General features: G+C 39.0%; 1 protein-coding gene across 2 annotated transcripts in view; it reads right to left on the reverse strand.

Annotated features, from left to right (window-relative positions):
- lhx6.L (LIM homeobox 6 L homeolog) overlaps nucleotides 1-24,983 on the reverse strand; it is a 100,160-nt gene that overhangs the window by 57,080 nt on the left and 18,097 nt on the right. For both annotated transcript variants that reach the window (XR_005963502.1, XM_018229600.2), the window contains exons 3-4: nucleotides 22,884-23,063; nucleotides 17,569-17,690 (exon numbers count right to left, since the gene is read on the reverse strand). Coding sequence is in view for 1 of the 2 variants with exons in the window: in XM_018229600.2 (XP_018085089.2) it covers nucleotides 17,569-17,690; nucleotides 22,884-23,063 (302 nt within the window). In the remaining variant the exon portion in view is untranslated. The remainder of the gene's footprint in view (nucleotides 1-17,568; nucleotides 17,691-22,883; nucleotides 23,064-24,983) is intronic.

The following is a 24,983-nucleotide window of genomic DNA, read 5'->3' on the forward strand; positions in this document are numbered from 1 at the left end:
TATCTCTCTAACACTTAATCTCCCTGAAACTAAAAACCTTTTGCTAAAAAAAAAACTTTTAGTTTCTTAAAAGTTTCTATACCCGGTGAGTTTAGTCAGTGGTTTAGTCAGACACTTTAAATAATGCAAAATTCTTTTGGACGTCACCCTTGAATAAGATGGATATTGCACTGCTTGAGTGTGGTTATATGGCAAATCAAATTGTTTCTTTCTGCAACAGCAAAATCTATTGACCTTTGACTATTGTCTGTCAGATACGTCTTTGACTTTTAAAGACATCAGTTTGACTACAGCAACTTTTCTAGGGTTCAGTACCAATAAATAAATAAAAGACCTGTGTAAAGCAGGGTATTCCAAACTCAGAAGAGACTCCAAGGACCCGGTTGTGGCTCACCCTTCTGCCTATAACAGTCACCTTTGGCTTCGGGACAAGACCTCTGCTACTCTGATGCTGCCAGGTCTTAACATGAGAGGCCCAGTGTCGGACTGGGACATTGGGGGCCCACCCAAAAACCTTAGACCAGGGGCCTACCCAAAAACCTTAAACCTGGGGCCCACTCTCAGTGCTATTATTCTTTCTCTCCTTACTCAACCTCTATTCTCCTATTTGTTCTCATAGAATTAGGGAATGACCATGAAATAAGACCATGAAGGAGGTCCACTGACACCTGGGCCCACCGGCAGTTTTCCTGGTATCCCGATGGGCCAGTCCGATACTGGAGAGGCCCCATGAGAGACTTTTGAGCAGGCTAGGAAACCGAGAGCGAAGCAGTAGAACGGGAAACAATAAGCGTAGTCACAAACCAGGCCGAGTCGGTAATAATCAGGCGGTACAGATTCAGGAGACGGAGTAGTCAGGGTCACAGGCTTGGTCAAAACACTCCAATAACACTGAACAGAATCCGAGAGAAATGTCAATAAACAAGCGAATGGGCAGTGAAGTATAAATAGTCAGGGACAGGCAAGAACAGCAACAGGCAAGACAACTAGAACAGCACCCAAGAACTAAGAATGAGACCTTTACGTTTTGAATTTCACTCCAACCGCGATGACATCTCGTGCATCACCGCTCCAAAACCCAGAAGTGCAGAGCATGGCACACACTGAAGTGGATGCGGCGGGCATCCCTGCTTGCCCCCTAGACCACCAGTACCTTACAATCTGTCCTTCAAACACCTGACCCTTGCATCACATACGTTTGCCAATATCCTCCCAAAGGTTGCTTACACAGTGAGGCACTCACAGGGGCAATCTCAATTAAAGTGGACCTGTCACCCAGACACAAAAATCTATATAATAAAAGTCCTTTTCTAATTAAACATGAAATCCAATTTCTATTTTTTATTCATAGCTGTTGCAAGCTCATTTAAAAATCTCAGCTGTCAATCAAATATTGTCTGCCCCTCCTCTATGCCCTGGGCATAGAGGTGAGGCAGGCAATTACTTTCACTTTCCATTCAGCACTTCCTAGATGTCACGGCTCTCCACATATTCCCCCATTCTCTTTACCATTAAACGGTGTAGCCAGGGCATGGGGATGGACATCAGCTCCCCCATTCTGGTGCACAAACAAGATTCTGAGATGATGCAAGGCTTGCCTTAATAACAGTGTCCACAAAATGGCTCCTGCCTGCTATATATAATTTTGAAATCCCAGACTGAAGGAAGAAAGATTCAAATAATTTATATAGTGTAATTAAAGTTAATTTTGCTTGGCTAATGTAATAAAATATTATTTTGAATATTTTTTTTGGGTGGCGGGTCCCCTTTAAAGGACCAGTAACATCAAAAAAAATTTTTAATCTGCATCTGCACGGATTGTAATCTGCATCGCGCCGCTGCTCGGAAGCCTCCTTAGTCCCGCTCTGGAGAGAGGCTGCTGGGATTGTACCGATTCCCCCTTTTGGTTCCAAGTCGGAGCGATGGAGGCTGTCAGTGTGCGCTCACTCTTGCGCCTCACACAGACACCGACCCGGCACCAGCCGCACACCGCTTCTTGTATCTGAGCGATGTAACGCTCCTGCGCTGATAGATGCGCCCCAGAGGGGATGAAGAGACAATCTGCGATGTCTGTGTGCCCTGCCACCCGCCTGGGGCACTCTCGCTAAGAATCACCTGCTGCTGCAGGGCCGGGTTAGTAGGAGGCTGAGTCCCTGCAAGATCTCCCCAGAGGCGTGCTGCTCTACAGAAGGATGTTCTGGGAACACACCGGGCACTTCAGCTCTTCATCCAGCCGTCTGCTTTCCAGCACGTCTTCCTGCTGTCAGTAGCCTGTGGGAGCTAGCCAGGGAGGACAAATCCAGCACCGCACTATGGATGGTCGCCATATCGCCGTTTCAGAAGAGGACAGGAAGTGGAGTTTCAGTAAGTTATTTCTTAATAAAGGCTTTGCAATTTTGAAATTTTAATTTGTCTTGGTGTTTTTTTTCGTTGTATTCTAACAATTTTTTTAAAAAAAAATTTGCTGTTACTGGTCCTTTAAAATCAGAGGCAGCTTGGGTTGCAAAGTGGAGGCTGGGATGCCCCAGCTTGCCCATGCTTTAATCAAAAACACTGTATTGCCATGTAAGGCCAAGAAACCCAGAAAGAGTACTGAATGATTGCTCCTTAAAGGGATATACAAACAGCTGTGCTTGTTTGCAAACAGAGTTTAAACTGCACAGAGTAAAAATTAATAATCCAAATTAATAATTAAATTAATTTAACCAAATTGTATTTTCCCAACAATTCAAACATAGTAGTCTGTGTAACACACTGATATGGACACAAATTGGGGTCTGTTTTTTGGTAATGTGCACTCCCTTTTACATACATTTTAGCACTTTGGGCAGAACACACGGCTCATTTACAAATACAAGCACTTTGAAACTTTGAAACTATTCAAAAAGTTATTTCATACATACTGTGCAACCTTTCGTCAAGAGCCAATGTACAATGAATTCTGTGTAACTGCTCGTATGGATGCAAGGAAACCTTTGACTTTTGGGAAAAATTCAGCTTTGTGGAAAAAACATAGGCATTTGTGCTTCTTTAATTCAATCTGCGCGATGTTTGCTAACTAAACGTCACATCGATTTATGTTATCTTTTTCCGTTGGGAATCCATGTGCCAAGCAAAATAATATGACAATTTCCATTGGTTTATGATATCACTCAGAGAATAAATTCTGTATACAGGTATGGGACCTGTTATCCAGAATGCTCGGGACCTGAGGTTTTCCGGATAATGGATCTTTCTATAATTTAGATCTTCATTCCCGAAGTCTACTAGAAAATCATGTAAACATTAAATAAAGCCAATAGGCTGGTTTTGCCTCCAATAAGGATTAATTATATGACTGGTAAAAGCACCAAGGACATAGAATTCCACAATACGTATACCAGAATTAAACAACGCAATTTTGGGTGACTGAAACTCTCACCCATGCATTCACACCCTGCTTTGCTTAATTTTTCAATTTATCTTTGACAGTATTCTCTCCCTGTATTTTGAATCTTGTGTTTCTATTCCTTTCAGAAGTCACTGACAGACAGAAAGCTGCAGGTGGAAAATTGCTTTTAAGATTAATTTAGCATCTTTTTGTCAAAAAATATGACATGGGGCTAGATATTACCGTAGGTCCATTTCCCAGGTGCCCCAGTCATGTGACTTGTGTTTTGATAAAATGTAATCACTCTTTACTGCTTCACTGCAAGTTGGAGTGATATCACCATCTCCCTTTTTCCCCCAGCAGACCATCAGCAGAACAATGGGAAATGAACCAGATAACAGCTCATTTGTAACTTGGAGCGAATCCTGGAATTTCCATGAGCATTAGCATGAACCTGGTGTTAATTTCAGAGTTCCCTAAGAGAGTTGGTAATGACACAGATTTCAAACAAGTACACAAACACAAATCCAAGGGAAAAATGTATTCTGCAGCATGTGCATGATTTACCAGAACAAATGTCCATAATGTCCATATTGGTACATCCAAGTTGCAGTGCATGTAGTTTAGTGTGCACCTGTAATTACGCTGAAATTGTAACTGTGTTTTACATTTTTGGTAGAAAACATGATTATCTGCATCTGCACTATGCATTTGATTTGTAAACGAGCCTTTGTTTAAATGTGTCTTCAAGTTTCTAAAATGTTATGATTATGTTATGATGTTAACCTCTTGTCTGTTGTGTTGTGTGTTGTCTGTTTAGTGTGGCCAGTAGCTTATTGATCTGTTTGGGTAGTGCACACATGTTTTTTGCTTTTAACAGCAAAATCTGAAACAGATTCTTGGGGAATTGCCTTATCTTTATTATTTGTAACTATGTGCTGGCCCTGGGCATGCCCATTCTAGACCATTTGCATTAAACCTCCTTAAACTTTGGACAGGGTGACAATTAAAGGAGTCCGGGAGATGCCAAAACTGCCAAGAAAATGGCAGAGACTCCCACTATATCTGTGATTATACTCAGTCTAATGCGTGTAACTAACACTTGCCCTTGATAGCTTTAAGTTAATTTCAGCATATTAGTTTGTTTCCTTCACATTCCCCTGATTCCTAACATTGGCCACACATGTCCACCCCCTCCCTGTTCTTGCTAGGAGGCTACAGTCGTCTAATTTACAAAATCAACGAACTATCAATCAGCAAGCACATGCACAGGATACCAGCAGGGTATAGTTACATGCCCTCCTTGATTAGAGTGGACTCATTTCCAGCATTAGCAAAAGTATTTGTGTTCTGGAAAGCTCATCACCGACATCTGACGGCCTGATTTCAGAGAACTTCCTGGTTTTGTTTAGCATCAATCGCTTCAATATGTTGCCATTTCTTTTCATCAATTTCCTATTATAATAATTTTTTTCCTAGCCTTTCCCCAGACTTACAGCTTGCTTCAAATTCATTTTAACATAAGGTGCATTTTTAAAATGATATAAAAATATTCATATGATGTAAGAGACCTAAGGCTACAGCAACACGAATGTTCAAAACGAAAAATTTCATTTTAATGAATGTGTGAAAGAATTTAATTTATAGGCTGTTATGTACACTGTTTGAAATGTAATGGAAGAAACATTAGTTTACTTTAAAATTATTTTTGCGTGTGGTATCAAAAGACAATTTAAAGATGGTTTTAATTAGTTTTAAGTTTTTTGTACATTTTTTTAACTATTTACATTTTTTTGTGCAGCTGTCAGCTTTGTTGGGTAGGGGTGGTGACGAACAAACTGCTCCATCTCACTTTCACTAAAAATTTTCGAAAGAACAGAAACATTTACTAAATGGTGAAATTTTGCCAAAACGTGTTTTTTCTGATCAAAATTCTACAACTGCCATTGCTCTTTTTCTAGCATCAAAAGTGAATTTTCCCCCGGCGTAAAACAGATTCATTAAAATGTTTGCTACTCCCAAAAATTTGAATATTGCTGAAAATCTGTAATAGGCAAAAATATTCACTCATCCCTAATGTGAAGTTATTTAATAAAACGCACTAAGATTGCCTAGGTAGTGTTTTCTGGTCAGCTGTTTAAAGGCTCTTACAGACGAGCGTTTGAAGCTGCGCTCCCCAGCGCTCCGTTTTTATGCGTTCAGCCGCAGGGGAGTGCATGAGGAGACACATTCAGTTATTTTCAGTGGGGCTATACTCACACAGGCGCATGTAGGCGCCGAATGCAGGTTGAGACGCAACATGCTGCATTTTTCCTGCGTTCGGCGACTACATGCGCCTGTGTGAGTACAGCCCCATTGAAAAAAACTGAATGCGTCTACTCCTGCACTCCCCTGCGGCTGAACGCATAAAAATGGAATGCAGGGGAGCGCAGCTTCAAACGCTCGTCTGTAAGAGCCCTAAAAGTAAACATTTTATTGGTTGCTATGGGTTTCCACATGTGACAAACGTGCTTTTTTTTACATTTGGTGGGTGGAATTTTTTCTGCTTAATTACTTTGGTAACCACTTGAAAGTTCAAATGGAAAATAAATAGTAGACTACATAATTAGGAATATATGAAAAAGAACAGCTATTAAACAGAAATTATTTTTAGGATTCTGATTGTTATTCAAAATTAGAAATCAATACCTAAAGCCTCAGAGTCCTTTACCTTTTTTGGGGAGGTGAAGTGGGGCGGGAAGGACTCTAACATACTAATATAATTTTTAGTTTCAGGTTTAAAAAAGCAGAATAGGAGGGCTAAGAGTTTGAAACCATCAAAAGAATACCCCCCTGAAACAGCCTAGAATACATAGGCCCATATATACTGTAACATCATTGTGTTTTTTTAAATCATTTTTAAATTTTTTATCTGATTCTGCTGTGTCTTTCAAACTTTTTGTCGCAGACCCCAGCAGAAAAAAAGGTATTGTTCTATGAGGCTACAATTGTAATGATATGATTGCTTTTTATTGATTATTTCTCCTATTCATACTGCAGCTGTTTCCACGTGCTTCCTTAGGAGCATATGCCTGAAAAGACATCGAGGCTACAAAAAGTTAGAATCCGAAAATCCTCCATCCCAAATGTGCCGAGGTTGAATATGAGTCAATGGGAGAGGTCCCTATCCTATTTGAACGTTTCTGTGGTCTGCGCTGGAATTAGCCCAAATTATTTATTTCTGGCTTTTTTGGGCCAAAATCCAAAGAATTCTGGGTTTCTGGGAAATAGCCCGGAAAAATTGAGCGATTTGGGAAAAAATTCTAAATAGAATCATACCATTCCTGATTTTTCTAAATTTTATCGAGTTTTTCCTCGATTTGATTAAATTCGAGCTTTTTTTAAAAATAAATAAGGTCCAATAAGGTCAGACTTTTTTTATATTAAATAATCAGAAAAATTCAGATTTTTATAAATATCCCCCCTCATGTGAAATGGTCCTAGCAAAGTAAAGTAGTGAAGTAGGAATCATCAGTACTATAAGTAAGTTTTATAGCTCAAATAACTGTTAAATTACTACCATCATTATCAGTATAAATGGGATAGGACAGGACAGCCTCGGATGGGGAGGGAACTGAGGCTGTGGAATGCTCTGTTGGGTGATGTTGTGATGGCTGATTCTTTTAATGCTTTTAATAGTTGCATAATAGCAGGCATAATATCCACGGCGATTGTACGCACAAGATCTACAGTTAGTTAGTATAGTTAGATAGTATAGTTATATACAGTTATATGTATGTATGCGAGTCTATAGATAGATCTGTATAAGTATGTGTATATATTTGGCACACCCCACTGATTTCACCTTTGTTTCTCCTTTAAAGGAGAACGAAACCCCCTTGCTTATAAAAACTTCTATCCCATACCTTCCATAGACCTCCCTCCCTGTTCCCCCCCGCACAGGTGTTAGCACCGGTTAATGCCCTTAAAGAAAAACTATACCCCCCAAACAATGTAGGTCTCTATTAAAAGATATAGTAAAACAGCTCATGTGTAAAACCCTGCTTCATGTAAATGAACCATTATCATAATAATATACTTTTTTAGTAGTATGTGCCATTGGGTAATCATAAATAGAAAATTGCCATTTTAAAAAATAAGGGCCGCCCCCTGAGATCGTAAGATTCACTGTGTACACATACAAACCACATGTAAGGTCACATGAGCCAATTAACAGACAGAGTTCTGCCTTTTGCTTCCTCACTTCTTCCTATTACAGTTATGTGTTGTAGTATTTCTGGTCAGGTGATCTCTGAGGCAGCACAGATAGAGTCACGAAATGGTGGTTTAAGGCAAGAGATGTAAAAGGGAAATATTTATGTAAATATATATTCCAGTTTGGTAAGATTCTTTAATATGTCATTCAATTTGATAGACTCCCCCTCCCTCCAGGCTAACTGCCTCCACAGGGAAATGCCCCATACTTTATACTTACCTCTTGTCGCAGATTCTGGCAGGGGACTTTAAGGCATCCATTTTCCGGGTCCTCGGTAAGCTGACTGGGAGATCGGTATTTCTGTGCATGCGCAGTTGGAGCAATTTGAAGGCTTGCAACAACTGCGCATGTGCCGAAATTGACGGAGATTGCCGATCTCCCAGTCAGCTTACTGAAGACACGGAAGATGGATGCCATGAAGTCCGCTGCCAGAATCTGCGACAAGGGGTAAGTATAAAGTATGGGGCATTTCCCCGGGGGGCAGTTAGCCTGGGGGGAGGGGGTCTACATGGGGTGGGGGGCAGGGTTTTTTTCTACAGGGTTTCCTTCTCCTTGTTGCAGGGTCAGTGCAGTGGAGCTCACTGGGGCAATCTTCAGGACTTCCTTAAAGGAAAACTTTACCCCAAAATGAACACTGAAGCAACAGATATAAACTATCATATTAAGTGGCATATTAAATAATCTTACCAAACTGGTCTATATATTTAAGTAAATATTGGCCTTTTACATCTCTTGCCTTGAGCCACCATTGCGTGATGGTCTGTGTGCTGCCTCAGAGATCACCTGACCAGAAATACTACAACTCTAACTGTAACAGGAAGAAGTGTGGAAGCAAAATATACCACTCTGTCTGTTAATTGGCTCATGTGACCTAATAAGTATGGTTTGTTGGTATGTTTGTGTGCACAGTGAATCGCACGATCCCAGGGGGTGGCCCTTATTTTTTTAAAATGGCAATTTTCTATTTAGGATTACCTAGTGGCACATTGTACTAGAAAAGTATATTATTATGAAAATGGTTAATTTACATGAAGCAGGGTTTTACATATGAGCTGTTTAACGATTAATGTGTATTCATTAAAATGGACCCAGACACAAAAGTCGTTTTCAAATTAAACATGTAATCCAATTTCTATTTTTTATTAAAGCATTCATAGCTGCTCCTGCCTGCTTGCTATAATAAAGAATTCCCAGACTGAAGGAAACAAGATTCAAATAATTTATATAGTGTAATTAAAGTTAATTTTGCTTGACTAACATGATAAAATAGGATTTTGGATAATTTTTTTGGGTGGCGGGTCCCCTTTAATATGAATAACAATGTCACTGAGGAGTGATACTGCTAACGACACAGCTCTGAATATATTTGCCATACATACATAAGCATATTAGGTAGACTGCATGTTTATAAAAGGCCATTTATTTTTCTTGCTTACACCATGGTGTGCTGATCCCTTGCAATTGTGGCATCAGCTGAAATGATGGCCTGATAAAAAAAAAAAATCTATATTCGTATAAATGAGATTGCAATGTAATCATTTTAGATAAAAGTGATACAAAAAGTATAGAAAGGAATAGATGATCATTTTTCTAAACCATCATTTTTCTAACATTATTTCAAATACTAAGGGGCCCATTTACTTAGTTCGAGTGAAGGAATAGAGGAAAAATAGTTTGAATTTTGAATGTTTTTTTTAGCTACTTCGACCATCGAATTGGCTACTTCGACCTTCAACTTCGACCTTGGATTTGAACTAAAAATCGTTTGACTATTCGACCATTCGATAGTCAAAGTACTGTCTCTTTAAAAAATACTTCGACCACCTAGTTGGCCACCTAAAACCTACCGAGGCCAATGGTAGCCTATGGGGAAGGTCCCCATAGGCTTTCTAACAATTTTCAGATCGAAGGATAATCCTTCGATCGATGGATTAAAATCCTTCGAAACGTTCGATTCGAAGGATGTAACCGTTCGATCGAACGAACGATTATTCCTTCAATCGAACTATTTGCGTTAAATCCTCCGACTTCGATACTCGAAGTCAAAGGATTTCAATTCGGCAGTCGAATATCGAGGGTTAATTAACCCTCGACATTCGACCCTAGGTAAATTTGCCCCTAAGAGTTCTTGCTGTTTTCTCATTAATTCCAAATTGAAAATATATTTATATATGATGCAACTCCAATGGGCTACAAGGAATCTAAAGGTTCCCTATTATGATATTTGGAATAAATACCTAGACATACTAGAAGGAGAGAAACAACATAAGCTATTAGCTCCTTTTCAATAAACCAATTGGTGGACAGAAGCTTCCCTTCTAAGGAAATGTCAGTATCAACCTATTGACCAAATGTTACAATAATAATCTTGCTTCCTCCTCTACATGGAATATCACATTTTGCGCTCTGGCCCCCACCATGCACTGATATGCAATAACCTCCTGCCTCTTTCTTTTTCCTTGCTTCTTTTTCCTTTCTATGCAATGTTTCTCTACCAACTACTTATTTTCTTTATTCCTATTATTTATACTACAGTATGGAATCCATTATCTGGAAACCCTTTATCCAGAAAACTCGGATTTACGGAAAGGACGTCTTCCATTGACTCCATTTTATCGAAATAATCAAATTTTTTTAAAAATGATTTCCTTTTTCTTTGCAATAATAAAACAGTACCTTGTACTTGATCCCAAGATATAATTAATCCTTATTGGAGGCAAAACCAGCCTTTTGGGTGTATTTATTGTTTACAAGGTTTTCTAGTAGACTTGGGGGCAGATTTATCAAGGTTCGAAGTGAATTTGAGGGAATTTTCGAAGTTAAAAAATTCAAAATCGAAGAAATTTTTTTGGATACTTCGACCATCGAATAGGCTACTATGACTTCAACTTCGATTTGAAGTAAAAATACTTTGATTATTCGACCATTCGATAATCGAAGTACTGTCTCTTTAAAAAACTTCGACTTCAATACTTCAAATTAAACCTGCCGAAGTGCTATGTTAGCCTATGGGGACCTTCTAGAGCATTTTTCTAAAAATCGTTCAATCGTTCGATTGATGGATGGATGAAATCTTTCAAATCGTTCAATTCGAAGGATTTCATCGTTCGATCGAATGATTTTATTTCAACCGCAAATGGCCAAATTCGATGTAAAAAAACTTCGAATTCGATATTTGAAGTCAAAGTATTCTAATTCGATGGTCGAATTTCGAAGCTTTTGCTACTTCAAAATTCGACCCTTGATAAATCTGCCCCTTGCTATGAAGATTTTAATTACGGAAAGATCTGTTATCGGAAAAACCTCAGGTTCCGAGCATTTTAGATAACAGGTCCCATTCCGGTACATGTTGACATGTAGTTACATCTTTATATTTTACAAAAATGAGATCAACTGTTGCTGCTCAGGGAAAAAATGCTGTAATTTCAGATCTATGGATAAGAATACATGCAAAAAATATATCAATAACAAAACATTCTTCACGTACAGCATTAATGATAACTTGTCAACTGTCCTATTTTTGTTCTCTAACTACGTAAAAATTGCTATAAAAAAAAGTTTTATTAAAAAAACAAAATGAAAAATCTGTTAAAGACTTTTTAAAAGTTTTATATGGCTGCAGGAAAAAGAACCATTTAAAGCTGTGTATTAACCAAATACTGTGTTGTCTTTGCACAGAATTATATTATCATTACCTTTCACCTGCTTTAAAAACCCACCCCTTAATCTTCCAATGTTGTTCTCATAGAAATTCTAAATTCTGAAAATGACTCCAAACATGAGTAGTTAGCATATAAAAGACAAAACCGCAGATGGTCTGAGAAGGCATTTGTTTTGTGCAGTCATTTTAGTCATGTGTTATAGCCACCCATTTTCTTTGTAGACCAGTAAGCAATAAGACATAACTACAAAAAATGAAAAGCAATTTAACACACACACACAGCACAACAAAATGAGCCAGCTGCTGAAACTGTGCCTTTTAAAAAGGTGGTTCACCTTTAAATAAACGTTTTGTATCTTATAGAATGGCCAATTTCAAGCAACGTTTCATTTGGTCTTCATTGTTTATCTTTTACAGTTTTTTTCTAATTATTTCCCTTTTTCTTTTGACTCTTTTCAGCTTTCAAATGCTCTGTAAAGCTACAAATTTATTGTTATTGCTACTTTTATTACTCATCTTTCTTCTTTATTTTACAGTCTCTTATTCAAACCAGTGGTATCTTGGACCCTAGCAAACTGGGGAGCTGCTGAATAAGCTGAATAACTCAAGACCCACAAATAATAGAAAATGAAAACCAATTGCAAACTGTCTCTGAATATAATTCTATATATAATACTAAGGGGGTTATTTATCAAAATCCGAATTCTCATTATTTTCGAAATTTACTCTGACCAAATCTGCACGGTTTATTTCCCCTTATTTATCAATACATTTTCCTGAAAATTTTCCTGCTGAAATTCGTACGAAAATTTGAACTGTATGAATTTTTTGGATCTTCAAAAACCATAAAATCTTTGTTTTTTTTGCATAAAACCCAGCGCCGATTAGGATATCTTCGGGACTTCTCCCATTGACTTATATACAACCTCGGCTGGTTTGAGATGCCGGATTTTCAGATTTGGTTTTTTTCCATCCTCGGGGTATAATAAATCACAGATGACCAGTAAATTTTACCTGCTGATTGGTTGCTAGGAGTTGCTTCTAGTCAAACTTAGTGCCTTTTATTATATAACCCCCAAGATCTTTTTCCACTACAATCCTATAGCCACTTTTCTTGCTGGAATATAGTGCAACATTTAAATGCAATTATTTCTTCTGCTTTTTCTCCTGTTGTTTAGTTTCTTTCCTGTGAACATGTAGTAGACGGCAATCAGCAATTTGCCTTGTCTACTACAAGTTAGAGACTGAAGACAAAGATCTGATTGGTTGCAACTGGCAGCTGCACTTGTGCAATTTAGTCTTATGTTTGTAATTTATTCTCAGTATGTCTTCTGTACAGAAAAACTGAATGGGCATGAACAAAACATAGTTACATAGATTGGTTTAATGTGATTAAGTTTATTGCTTGACAAGAAACTCCTAGCGAAGGTAGGTAGTATTTACAAGTTCAATACCAAAAAGACACACAAAAAAAAAACAACATACATATTCATACACAAAACAAGAGATTAATGTAACTCTGGATATTATACCTAAGAAGTCATCCTCTTAAAAGCTTTATTAGAATCTGTTAGCACATCGCCCAGCAGAGCATTCCACAACCTCGCTACCCTCACTTTGAAGAACCATTTGCTTTGCTTATATATACAAATCAGAAGATCAGCACTGCCAACAAAATTCAACACTATTTTTTTCCTTAATAGGGTTGCACACAGCTTTGACCCAGATAGCCTGGTTTTTTGAAAAGCTGTCCTGTTCAAAACTGCCTGCCCGGTTTTCCAAATTAGGAAAACCGGGCAGGATTCCCTGAGATTGTTGTGGCGACTGGTTAATCCCCACGTCATAACCCGTCTGCCCCTCTACATCATGACATTGCCTCCTGCTATGCCAGGAGTAAGTCGTGAGGAAAGGTGGCAACCCTAGGCCTAAATTGCAAAGAGAGTGAAGACAAAGGAGAGCACACCTATGAAAATCAGATGCCTGGGTGCTGCTTAAGAATTGTACACAATTTATGAAACAATGGCGCATTCACAGGTCTTAGCAACAAAAAAGTGTTTATTTGAAATCCAAGGTTTTTGTCACATAAAGTGACCTTCCTCAGGGACAAAAAAAAGCATAACTGCAAGTGACCAACTCCTTAAAAACCATCAGCGCAGAAAATGGCACCAAAATGAGAATGACAACCATTATAAAAAAGAGATATTTCAACAAGGTCCTGTTCATCATCAGAGGTCTGCATATCCAACATAGGGGTGTACAGTAACAAGTTGTCCACAGCACTGTCATGACAGGGATTCAGTTTGGCATTCAGCCGAATGTTAAATAGAAGCCAACAAACAGAATATTTGGAATTTTACTGCAGCAAGTATCAAATCATTATTCCTTTGCAAGTCGTATGTAGAGTATACTACTAGAAGCTTATATGAAAAGTTTACATTGATGAGAAAAGTCTACAGATTATAGAAGCTTTGGTTCTTTCTTACATCACTTAATTTGACATTATACATTACAATATACATTGCAATGCAATATGCAATACAATATACAAAATTCATGAGTATGGTTTATATCTATTTATAAAGGTATAAACTATACATTTAGGGGCAGATGTATCATGGGTCGAATTTCGAGGGGTTAAATCCCTCGAAATTCGACTGGGGAATAGAATCGAATAGGCAATTCGGGCAAATTTACGCCCTGGCGAATAGTCGAATATTCGCCCAGCGAATAGTCGCACGATCGAATATTCGATCGAAGGATTTTCATTCGATCGAATGATCGATCGAATGCCTTTTTATTCAATCAAAAACGTAGAAACCAAACCTATGGGACTTTCCCATAGGCTTTTAAAGCAATTCGGTAGGTTTTAGGTGGCGAAGTAGGCAGTCAAAATATTTTTAAAAGAGACAGTACTTCGACTATCGTATGGGCGAATAGTCGCAGCGTTTTTGCGCTCGATCTATTCGAATCATTCTACTCAGGTGAATTTACGAAAATTCGATAGTCGAGGAGCACAAAAAGCTACTCGAAATTCGAGTATTTTTCCCTCTATTCCTTCACTCGAACTTAGTGAATGGGCCCCTAAGTGTATGACAGTGTGCTTAAAAAATACACGTGTCTCTACTTTACTTGGAGAAAGGTTCTTAGTGGGGTTCCTTAGGGCTCTGTATTGGGTCCACTTTTATTTAACTTGTGCATTAATAATGTATCAGTGTTTGCAGATGACACAAAACTATCCAGTCCAGCTTAATAAATTACATCCAAGATGTGCCATCCTTGCAACAGGATCTTGACAAATTGGCAATCTGGGTGGCTAAGTGGCCCTAATGGGACTGCACTAGGCAAATCGATTATGGAAAAGGACCTTGGAGTCCTTGTAGATACACTTGGCTGTAGCAAGCAATGCCAGTCAGCAGCATCAAGGACAAATAAGGTTGAGTTGTATTAAAAGGGGCATGAATTCACAGTAGGAGCACTGTGCAGAGCACTGGAAAGGCCCCATCTGTAATATGCCGTACCATTTTGGTCTCCAGCGCACGAAAAGGACATTACTGAATTATAGAGGGTCCAGAGACAACTAAGCTGGTAAAGGGTATGGAAAATGTCAGTTATGAGGAAAGACTGGCCATGTTGGGGTTGTTAACACTGAAGAAGAAGCTCTTAAGGGGGGATGTGATAACCATGTATAAATATATAAGGGGATCATATAATAATCTCTCAAATGCTTCATTTACCAGTAGGACCTTCCAGCTGACAAGAGGGCACCCATTCCAATTCCGTTTGGTGAGGGCTGTGAAGATGTGGAATTCTCTCCCTGAATACTGGCTGATAAATTAAGAAGGGTTTGGGTGACTTTTTTTCAAGTGAGGGAATACAAGGTAATGGAAGATGGCTCATAGAAGTTTATCCAGGGACTGGTCTGATTGCCATCTTGGAGTCAGGAAGGATTTTTTCTCCTCTGAGGCAAATTGGAGAGGCTTCAAACGGGTTTTTTTTGCCTTCCTCTGAATTAACTAGCAGTTAGACAGGTTATACAGACTAAAGGTTGAACTTGATGGACATGTGAGTTTTTTCAACCCAACTTACTATGTTACTCTGTTACTATTTCAGGCCTAGAAATGTACTAGGAATGTGTCTTTAAAGTGCACAGTGATGCCTAGTGGTAAAAGGGTTTATTTTCCCTTACAACCAAGTAATTAGGTGAGAAGGTGAACAGGGACCTCAATTCTGGGATGGCAGTGGATGTGATTTACTTTGCTAAAACATTTGATACAGTGCCACACAGAAGGTTACTGGTTAAATTAAGGAATGTTGGCCTGGAATATAATATTTGTACCTGGATAGAGAACTGGCTAAAAGATAGACTACAAAGAGTGGTGGTAAATGGAACATTTTCTAATCGGACCAGTGTTAGTGGAGTACCGCAGGGCTCTGTACTAGGTCCCTTGCTTTTCAACTTGTTTATTATTGACCTGGAGGCGGGCATTGAAATTACTGTTTCTATTTTTGCAGATGATACTAAATTGTGCAGAACTATAGGTTCCATGCAGGATGCTGCCACTTTGAGTGATTTGTTGGAAAATTGGACAGCAAACTGGAAAATAAGGTTCAATGTTGATAAATGCACTTTGGCAAAAATAATATAAATGCAAGTTATACACTAAATGGCAGTGTGTTGGGAGTTTACTTAAATTATATAGATATAGATAGGGGTTTTTGTAGATAACAAAGCACTGCGTATCTTGACAGCGCTATATAAATAAATGATGATGATGATGATGATGATGATAACTCTGGGCAGTGTCATTCTGTGGCTACTTAAGCAAATAAAGTTCTGTCTTGCATAAAAAAGGGCATTAACTCAAGGGATGAAAACATAATTATGTCTTTATAGATCCCTGGTAAGGCCACATCTGGAGTATGCAGTGCAGTTTTGGACTCCAGTCCTTAAGAGAGATATAAATGAGCTGGAGAGAGTGCAGAGACGTGCAACTAAACAAGTTAGAGGGATGGAAGACCTTGTTTTCTCTGGAAAAAAGGCACTTGCGAGGGGACATGATTACACTTTACAAGTACATTAGAGGACATTATAGACATATAGCAGAGGACCTTTTTACCCATAAAGTGGATCACCGTACCAGAGGCCACCCCTTCAGAATAGCAGAAAATAACTTTCATTTGAAGCAACGTAGGTGGTTCTTTGCAGTGAGGACAGTGAGGTTGTGGAATGCACTGCCGGGTGATGTTGTGATGGCTGATTCAGTTAATGCCTTTAAGAATGGCTTGGATGATTTCTTGGACAGACATAATATCAAATGGGTATATATAATTTATGTGAAGGTATGGAGGGGTGTTTGTATGGATGCTGTGGTTTCTTTCTGAGGGGTTGAACTTGATTGGCTTTGTCTTCTATGTAACTAAGTAACTATGAGAGCAGAGTTGTTTTTGCAAGTAAAAGGGGTGTGCTCCCACACCTATGTGACTTCCCTGTGTGTCAAGAAGTACACCATAAATACAGAAGGGAGCAGGCACTCAATATTTCCAGCATTGACAGGTTCAATTAAAAAAATAAATGAATCTTTATTAAGGTTTACATTTCAATAAAAAGCTTAAGGTGTTTCGTGCTAGATGCCTCATTATCACAGGCTATATACCTTGTAAAAGAGAACCAGAATATAAAGGAGCAATAACCAATAACAATCCAGGAAAAAAGCTTTATATAAAAAAACACTACATACACACGCAAGCAGGGTGCAAGAAGGAATCTGTCCATGCTGGGCCCCTTGAATGTTTTTCCAGGGGGGCCTGGTGCTCTGTAGTTCTGCCTGAATTTCAGTAAAAATTATTTCTGCAGAGTGCACATACAAAGACATGTTTATGCAGCTCTACTGACTGGCTACCCGCACCCCTCATCCTTCTGTTGCAGAGTTCATCATGCATACATATGCAGAGCACTGGTCAACAAAGTGATGATAATTTGAACACTGGTAGGCTGATACTAATTCAGATAACCGTAGTAGGCCAATTAGCAAAAAAGAGCGAAGTCTGATATGGCTAATTTTACCCTAAAAGGTGTAAACAACCCATGTTTGTAGAAAAAAACAGCACCATATTCATTTTTAAGGAATATGTATCCATCAGCCACCAAACTTAATGTAGTTGCATAGCAGGACCACAAATTCAATAAGTACATTCTGAATTCATGAACCGCAACAATCAAAGTCAAAATCATATTAAAAGGGCAAGAACAATATAGGGTAAAAGCAACAAATTGCAGCATACCTGAAATAATCCATTTTGCAGAATATCTCCTTGTTTTTGATATAGCAGCTATTGTGTTGTCTCAGGGAGGTTCTGCACACGGAACATTCTAGGCACCTGACATGCCAGATCAGATTATTCACCTGAAACACAGAATAGCACACTCTATTAAACTACTTTCTTTAGCAGTTGCTTGTTAATGCGTTTTTTGAACTCTAGTTGTAGAGCTAACAGGATAAATTACTTTATGACCAATCCCCAATGGACAGATGTCATTTCTAGTCCTTTCTCCCTGGATAAAACTGCTTGCATGTTTAGACCCTGGTTACTGCTGGTGCCCCTGGCAGACCGGGACTAGGCAGAGGCAGCAGAGTTTCTTCCTTTATTCTCCAACTAGCAGCAGTACTCCAACAGCGGTATGAGTGGGTGTCATTTCCACATTCCACTCACAAGATACCACTGTGGATATAATATTATCAAACTTTTTAAAAGAGCGTCTACAGGCCCGAATGTGATGACTCCATCTGGTTGGCTTACTGTATTGGAGTAATAATCACCACTAAGTATGTAATTGGAATTATAATATTTTTGGATTGTGCTGCATAACAAATGCAAATTCCTTTTTAATTCTGTATTACTGTTCTGTACAGGTTGACGTTCATGAAGTCCGTGATTATGCTATTATATAAAGTGAAAAAGAATTGTGGCACTCACAGGGTTTTAGTGAAAAAACAAAAAATGTTTTATTATTAAGCCTCAACGTTTCGATCCCCCACAGGGATCTTCGTCAGGAGAAAAAACAAAAACATCCAGCACCCACAACCCCCCAGAGGTAATAAAGCCTTGAAATGGCGCCAAAATCTGTTTCTAGGCAACCATACAGGTGTCAATGAAAGTGCTCAAATCTATTAGCCAGTGATATAATCTAAAAGGCACATGGGGAAATGTATAACAGCAGGGTGAAACACACAAAAAAGATTAAGAGAGAAAGAAAACAAAAAGAAAACAAGAGCGCAGTACTGTGAGTGCACAGTGTCAGTATGAAGGCCACTCCCCCAACTCCTGTTCTAACTGTCAGTGCGTGTCAAAGGCGGGCCTGGCGACCTATCACTGAGCAGCGATGGGTGTATACTATGCTTTTACCGGGTCTCTGTACTTCTGCATTATCAGTGAGCGTACAGTTATTAAGACACGACTGCTGGCCAAGCGGTTCTGCGTGTCACTTATCCAGCTCAACCATGGAGTGTGTGGTATTCAGGACACGATCGCTGTCAAAGCAGTTCTCAGTGTCGCTGCACAAAAGTTTAAAGAACTAGAGGGTAAATAGACTCCAGGCCTGTCATCTGGGTAAAGGATTACTGTTGGTACACATCAGTACTCCCACTTGCGGTGGGGGATGGTATGCCCGGCGCTGCACCACTCCGGCAAGGAGTGGGTGGCTATCAGATACACAGAGTACTTTGACCACAACCCACATGCTACTGTGTTGCTAGGACCCGTCGCGTATGGGAACACATAGGAGTCTAGTGGCTACTGGTCGATCCGGTGCCCCAGTACTGCGTAGGGTTAAAAACACAAATAACAGGACAGCACATGAACAATAGGAAAGATGGGGGTTAAGGGATGGAGGAAGCACAAAGAAATGTTGCGATAGAAATCATAAAGCTGAAGCAGATAAAGATATCTACAAATGTAGCTAGTAAGCTTGTCAGAGAAAGTCTTATTAATATATCAATATCGCCATTGTCCAGAGTTATGTACTTAGTGATATAAGCTATCCCCATATAAAAGTTCAATCCAAGGATTCATATAAGGCAGCCAAGGGGGAGGGTTTTGTTCAATCCACGGGGAGCTACGGTGTCTAGGCGATATATCCATCTCGACTCCCGTCTAAGGAGGGCCAAATCTCTGTTGCCCCCTCTCGCCAGAGGGGGTTGGTGATCGATCGCCATACAACGGAAAGTGGGTAGGGTATGGCCCATTTGTAGAAAATGTCTTGCCACAGGTTGTTTAGAGGTTTTTTCTTTTAGGGCTTTACTTATAGCTGACCTGTGGTTTGCGATCCTATCCTTCAGTGGTGTAGTGGCTTTGCCTACATAATAGAGGCCACACGGGCAAGTTACAATGTAAACCACAAACGATGTGGTGCAAGTCAAGCGATACTGTATTTTTATGCATTTTCCAGTATGTGGGTGGGGGAAGTCTTTGCCAGTAAGCATATAGATCTACACGTCGTGCAGTCAGGGCACCGGTAGCACCCCAATTTCTGTTGACCCGAGAGCCAATTCGGGGCTTCCTTAGTTCTGTTCACAAAGTCAGTGTTCACCAGGATATCTTTAAGGCTACGATTCCTGCTGTGGCCAAACATAGGTGCTGGGGCATGGTGTAGGGAAAGTGTTTCGTCCATGGCGATAATTGGCCAATTTTTTTGCACACACTTCTTTAGGTCCTTGGACAGATGTGAGTATGTGGTGGTGAAAATTAACTGTGTATTCTCTGATTTAGTAACATTCGGTTTTTCACTTATCAGGTCCTCTGCAGTTGCTGGTGTAAGAGATCCTCATTATAGCCCCTATCTAGAAAACGTGTAAATGTCTCTTGAAGTTGTAACAGTGTCTTTTGAGGATTACTGTTGTTGCGTATAGTCCGTAAGAATTGTGAGTATGGGATGGCTCTGGAGGTGGCTGGTGGGTGGTCGCTGCTAGCATGCAAGATCGTATTACGATCCGTTGGTTTCCTATACAGACTGGTACCTAAGCCCTGTTCTGTCTTAAATATCAATAGCTCCAGGAACTCAATGCTATGGTTATCAAAATTCAGTGTCAGTCTGATAGGGGTGTCAAGTGTATTGAGTTTTTCCACAAAGTTTAGCAAGGACACAGAGTCGCCCTTCCAAATAAACAGCAAATAGTCAATGTAGCGCAAGTATAAAATTATATTGTCCCCAGTCCAAGTGGCAATATTTTCTTGTTCATATTGTAACAAATAAATTAACGTAGGAAGGAGCTAGGGCACTTCCCATTGCTGTCCCAGATACCTGTACATAAAAGGTATTTTCGAATCTAAAGTAGTTCCTAGTTAGTGTTAATTCTAACAACTGTAGTAGGAATTCTGTCGGTACAGTTTTGTCTGTGCGTGTCTCAAGTGCTATCCTGCAGGCATGAATGCCTAGGTCATGGGGTATAACTGTGTATAAACTTTTTACGTCCATTGTCGCTAGTAAGTAGTTATCTGGTAATTCCCCCAGTGCTTTAAGGGTTCTGATTACGTGTGTCGCATCACGGGTATAAGATGGCATTTCAGTGACAAGTGGACAAGACACACAAGTTTTTATGCTCAGACTTCCCTCATATTCAAATTATATATACGCTCCCAAAAATACACAAATCCCAGTCTGCACCCCCAGGACGGCCCATCATCTCGGCTAAGGGCTCCCTGTTCCAACCTGTGGCAGAATTTATTGACTATTTCTTACAACCACTTGTCACTGAAATGCCATCTTATACCCGTGACGCGACACATACATTTATTTATTTATTTATTTTTACTTATCTGGGGGTGCTTCTTACAAGGTAGAATATTGTGCATTGAGAATGTTTTGTTAACCCTTCTTCACTACCTAAATTAGTCACATACAGAAGGAAATTCTAAATGTAACCTAGCAAGTATATAGCAAGCAGAAAAATGTTTCTTCCCTTTTACAAAAATGCTCTGAAAACCTCATAAAATAAGCAGACACGCATCTTTTTTTTTTTTTTTGCACGTCGCCATACAAGTCTATGGGCGTCATTTTTTCGGCGAAACGAGGCGAAAAAATTCACCCATCCCTATAAAACACCTGAATTTTATCTAACTACGATAGCTGGTGTCATATTCCTGTTAATAGATGCTATCCCTGGATAGAAACATGCTCACTATGTATGTCCTTCAGTGCTGCTCACCATGTATTTCCTTCAGTGCTGCTCACTATGTATGTCCTTTAGTGCTTTCTACAAGGGATATTGATATTTGGTGAACATCTGGATGAACACAATCTGTGTGTGTGTATGTATACATGGAAATGTTATAACCAAACAATTAACCAGCACTCACTTGTTAAGAAAAATAAAGATATTTGTTATGGCGCCATTTTCTATTGTATTGTATGAAACCATTTTCTGTGTACACATAGCACTTTTTTTGTCCCTGAAGGGTATATGAAGGTTATAATATGCAGGGTTTTCCCCCTCTCTCCTTTAGGATCGCGCGCATGTGTATCCTTTTTCTACCGGATCGCCGAGCGCTTAATGCTACAGAATAAGGCAAACGACATGTGCAGCTGGGTGGCATGCCCCCCTTTACTTTATGCTGCCCAAGGCCCGAGCCTTTGTGGCCTTGCCGCATTCCTCTGGGATATTTAGATTCGTATTTATGAATGAATGAAAGCAAGAGTTCCCCATTTGATAAAAATGCCTCTAAAAATCCCAAAGGAATGAACAGAGAACAGTGGAAATTTTCTGTGTTGAGCTCTAATTTGTAATGGACGTTATTAAAAGATTAGAATATATAAAAAGTACCAGGTGAGAAAAAAAACGCTAGATGATACACTAAAAATGACAAAAACCTCGAAAACCATGAAAATTTCAAGTTTTCGCACAATTACTAGAGAAACAAATTCAAAAACCAAAATTCAAAAAAAAATTTAATTATCCAATAAGTTCAGTGCAGCTCCCGTTGACTTCTATAGGACAGCTTTTACCTGGCAGATTTTTGTATTTTGTTTTTGTGGTTTTTACACTAAATAAATCTCACATTTTTAGAGTTTTAAAGAAATAAAGGAAAACCACAAATGTTTTCATACTCATGAAAAAAATAGAAATCCGAATTTTAGTAAAGTCTTGGAATGCAGCGTGTTTACCCATAATTCCAGAGAAAATGTGACCATGTGTAGGTCTGCATCATTCAAACTTGCATGCAATTTGCTAAAACACACAACATGTTTTTACCCACAATGCAGCATTGTACCACAAAATTCCAGAGTAATTGTAGCCATGTTCAGATTTGCATCCAACACAATCACATCTAATGCTTTTAAACACAGGCATTTTGAGTGTGCACAGAAATAGCCTAAGTTGATTTTCGTTATTGCACTAGTCAAATTAGTATAAGAAAAGGGTTCAGTAGTACCAAACTGAAGCAGAATTATAATTAAGATCATTAGCAAGGAGTTGAGGCAGGCATAGTGGCTCAGTAATTAGTACAACTTTCTCGACACTGAGGATCTGAGAACTATATGACTAAAAGTATAATAAAGGCAATACAGGCAATGCTTCATATAGCACATTCACTCAAGGTACCTTAAGCAAATATCTGTCCAGGATTTCCAAGCCACAGCTGGAGCAGATGTTCTTTCCATCTGATGGGACTGAGGATGAGGAGGATGGGGGTGAGCACACAGAAGGGGTGGAGGGAGGGCTGGGTGAAGAGTGGTCCTCTTTCTCCAAACTACATGGCATATTTTCATCATCTGAGTGAGACTGAGAAAAACAACAGAAACAATCAAAAAACAATTATCCGACTATAAATAATTATGCATACATATTAGGGAGCCGTCATATGTCTTTTCTTTACTACAAAGAGCACCCTTAGTTACTTCTATTTGATGTATTTTTATTTTGTATTATATTAAATGTCTCAATTTATATCTAGATGTGGTGTGAACAACAAATTGCATTTAAAATCCAGATAGAAGTCAGATTAAGTTTTTTTTCTGTTGAGGTTGACTGGCAATCTACTATCTAATAGATCAATAGGGTGTGTTTAGACTCCTACTAGCTCTCCAAAGTTACAGCATGCAACAATTTACATGCTGCAATACTGGAACAGAAAGTCACCCAATTATATTGTTATATATTGAATCTGTAGGAGTCCGATTCTTGACAGCCTCAGATGCAATTTATAAACTAGAAAGTCTTCCGACCACACTCCTATATGAATCACATCAGGCCTATTATCTAATGAGATCAGTTTGATACCACCATGGATGTGTTAAATGCAGTAATCCCAATGGCTAAAACAAAAAACCCATAAAGAAGCCAATGGATTAGCCAATGACGCATACAGTCAGGCACAAGTGGACCAGATTTTAGCTCCAAACAACAATCCTCATTGTCTACAGTACCCTTATAAACAATAACAAAACCAACCCACCCACCTGTTTTCCATATTCAATACTCTTCTCCATCCTTCATCATCAGTATCTGTCAACCATGACACATTTTTCTCAGGACTTATTCTTTAAAAACAGAGTTTATCCACAATCAGATTCCCACCACTAATACTGAAACTAACTTCTCCTTTCTTAGCCTCCTTCTGCATGCCGTAATTCTTTCCATCCCATAATAACTTCTAAAGTCTCCAGCTTCTCTTGTCATGCCCACTGACAACTTGCTTTCTTGACCCTATGTCCTGATCCTTTTTTACTGTATTTATGAAAAGTAATACACATTCACAATCAGTTATTGAGATTATAGCTATGTACACGTACATATCTTACCAGTGGCATAACTAGATATTACTGGGTCCTACAGCAAATAATTTTTCAGGCCCCCAAAATGTTTAGCCATCGACCAATATTTACTGAAACTGTATATGAATTTGGGCCTCATGGGGCCCCTGTGTGTCCATAGCCTTAACATACAGAGAGAACAGTTAAGGCTATGGACATACATACGTTTTTCCACGGCGTCTCTGCCACGGTTTTTAAAAAGCCGACCGCAGTGTAAATACGCTAGCGAAAGTACCATAGCCTAAACTTGAAACTTTACACAGCTGTTGGCTTTTTTTTAAAATGGCGGCGCGAACCACAGAAAAGATGCCAGGGAAAAGTGTATGTGTGTCCATAGCCTTCATTTTGCTTCATAATATAACACTTCAGAAAGGAAATATAGTACTAAAGACCCAATGCTGCAACCCCTCACAGACTACTAGTATAGAAAGCAAAATCATGCTTTTTACACTACAGCAGGTGAATTGTTGGTTAAAATAAAAGTTGAAATTGTCTTTTTGCGTTATTCAGGGTGGCTTGTTGTTGTGTAGGGTAAAGTGTCACCTGACTTGCCTCATGGCAGGTATAGCACTTGTGCAATGTTGCTTTTTAAAATCCATGTCTGCTGTCGCAGGACTAAAACTCCCATCATATTTTCACCTTTGATTACATGCTGCAAAATGCTGGGACCAGCACTGATATTGAAGATATATGTACCCAAGATTTTTCATATATTACATAATTTAAAATGTCTTTATTCACTCAACATTGTTTTCCTTTGTTAAAACCTTGAAACTTGAAAAATGTAGTGAAATCTCACCCCACCCATCATTTTCATTTTTTTTTTATTTTTTTTTTATTTTTTACCACCCATCATTTTCAATAAATCATAACTCGAATTGAAAAATCC

Source organism: Xenopus laevis, chromosome 8L (assembly GCF_017654675.1).
Source record: "Xenopus laevis strain J_2021 chromosome 8L, Xenopus_laevis_v10.1, whole genome shotgun sequence".
Taxonomy (NCBI): domain Eukaryota; kingdom Metazoa; phylum Chordata; class Amphibia; order Anura; family Pipidae; genus Xenopus; species Xenopus laevis.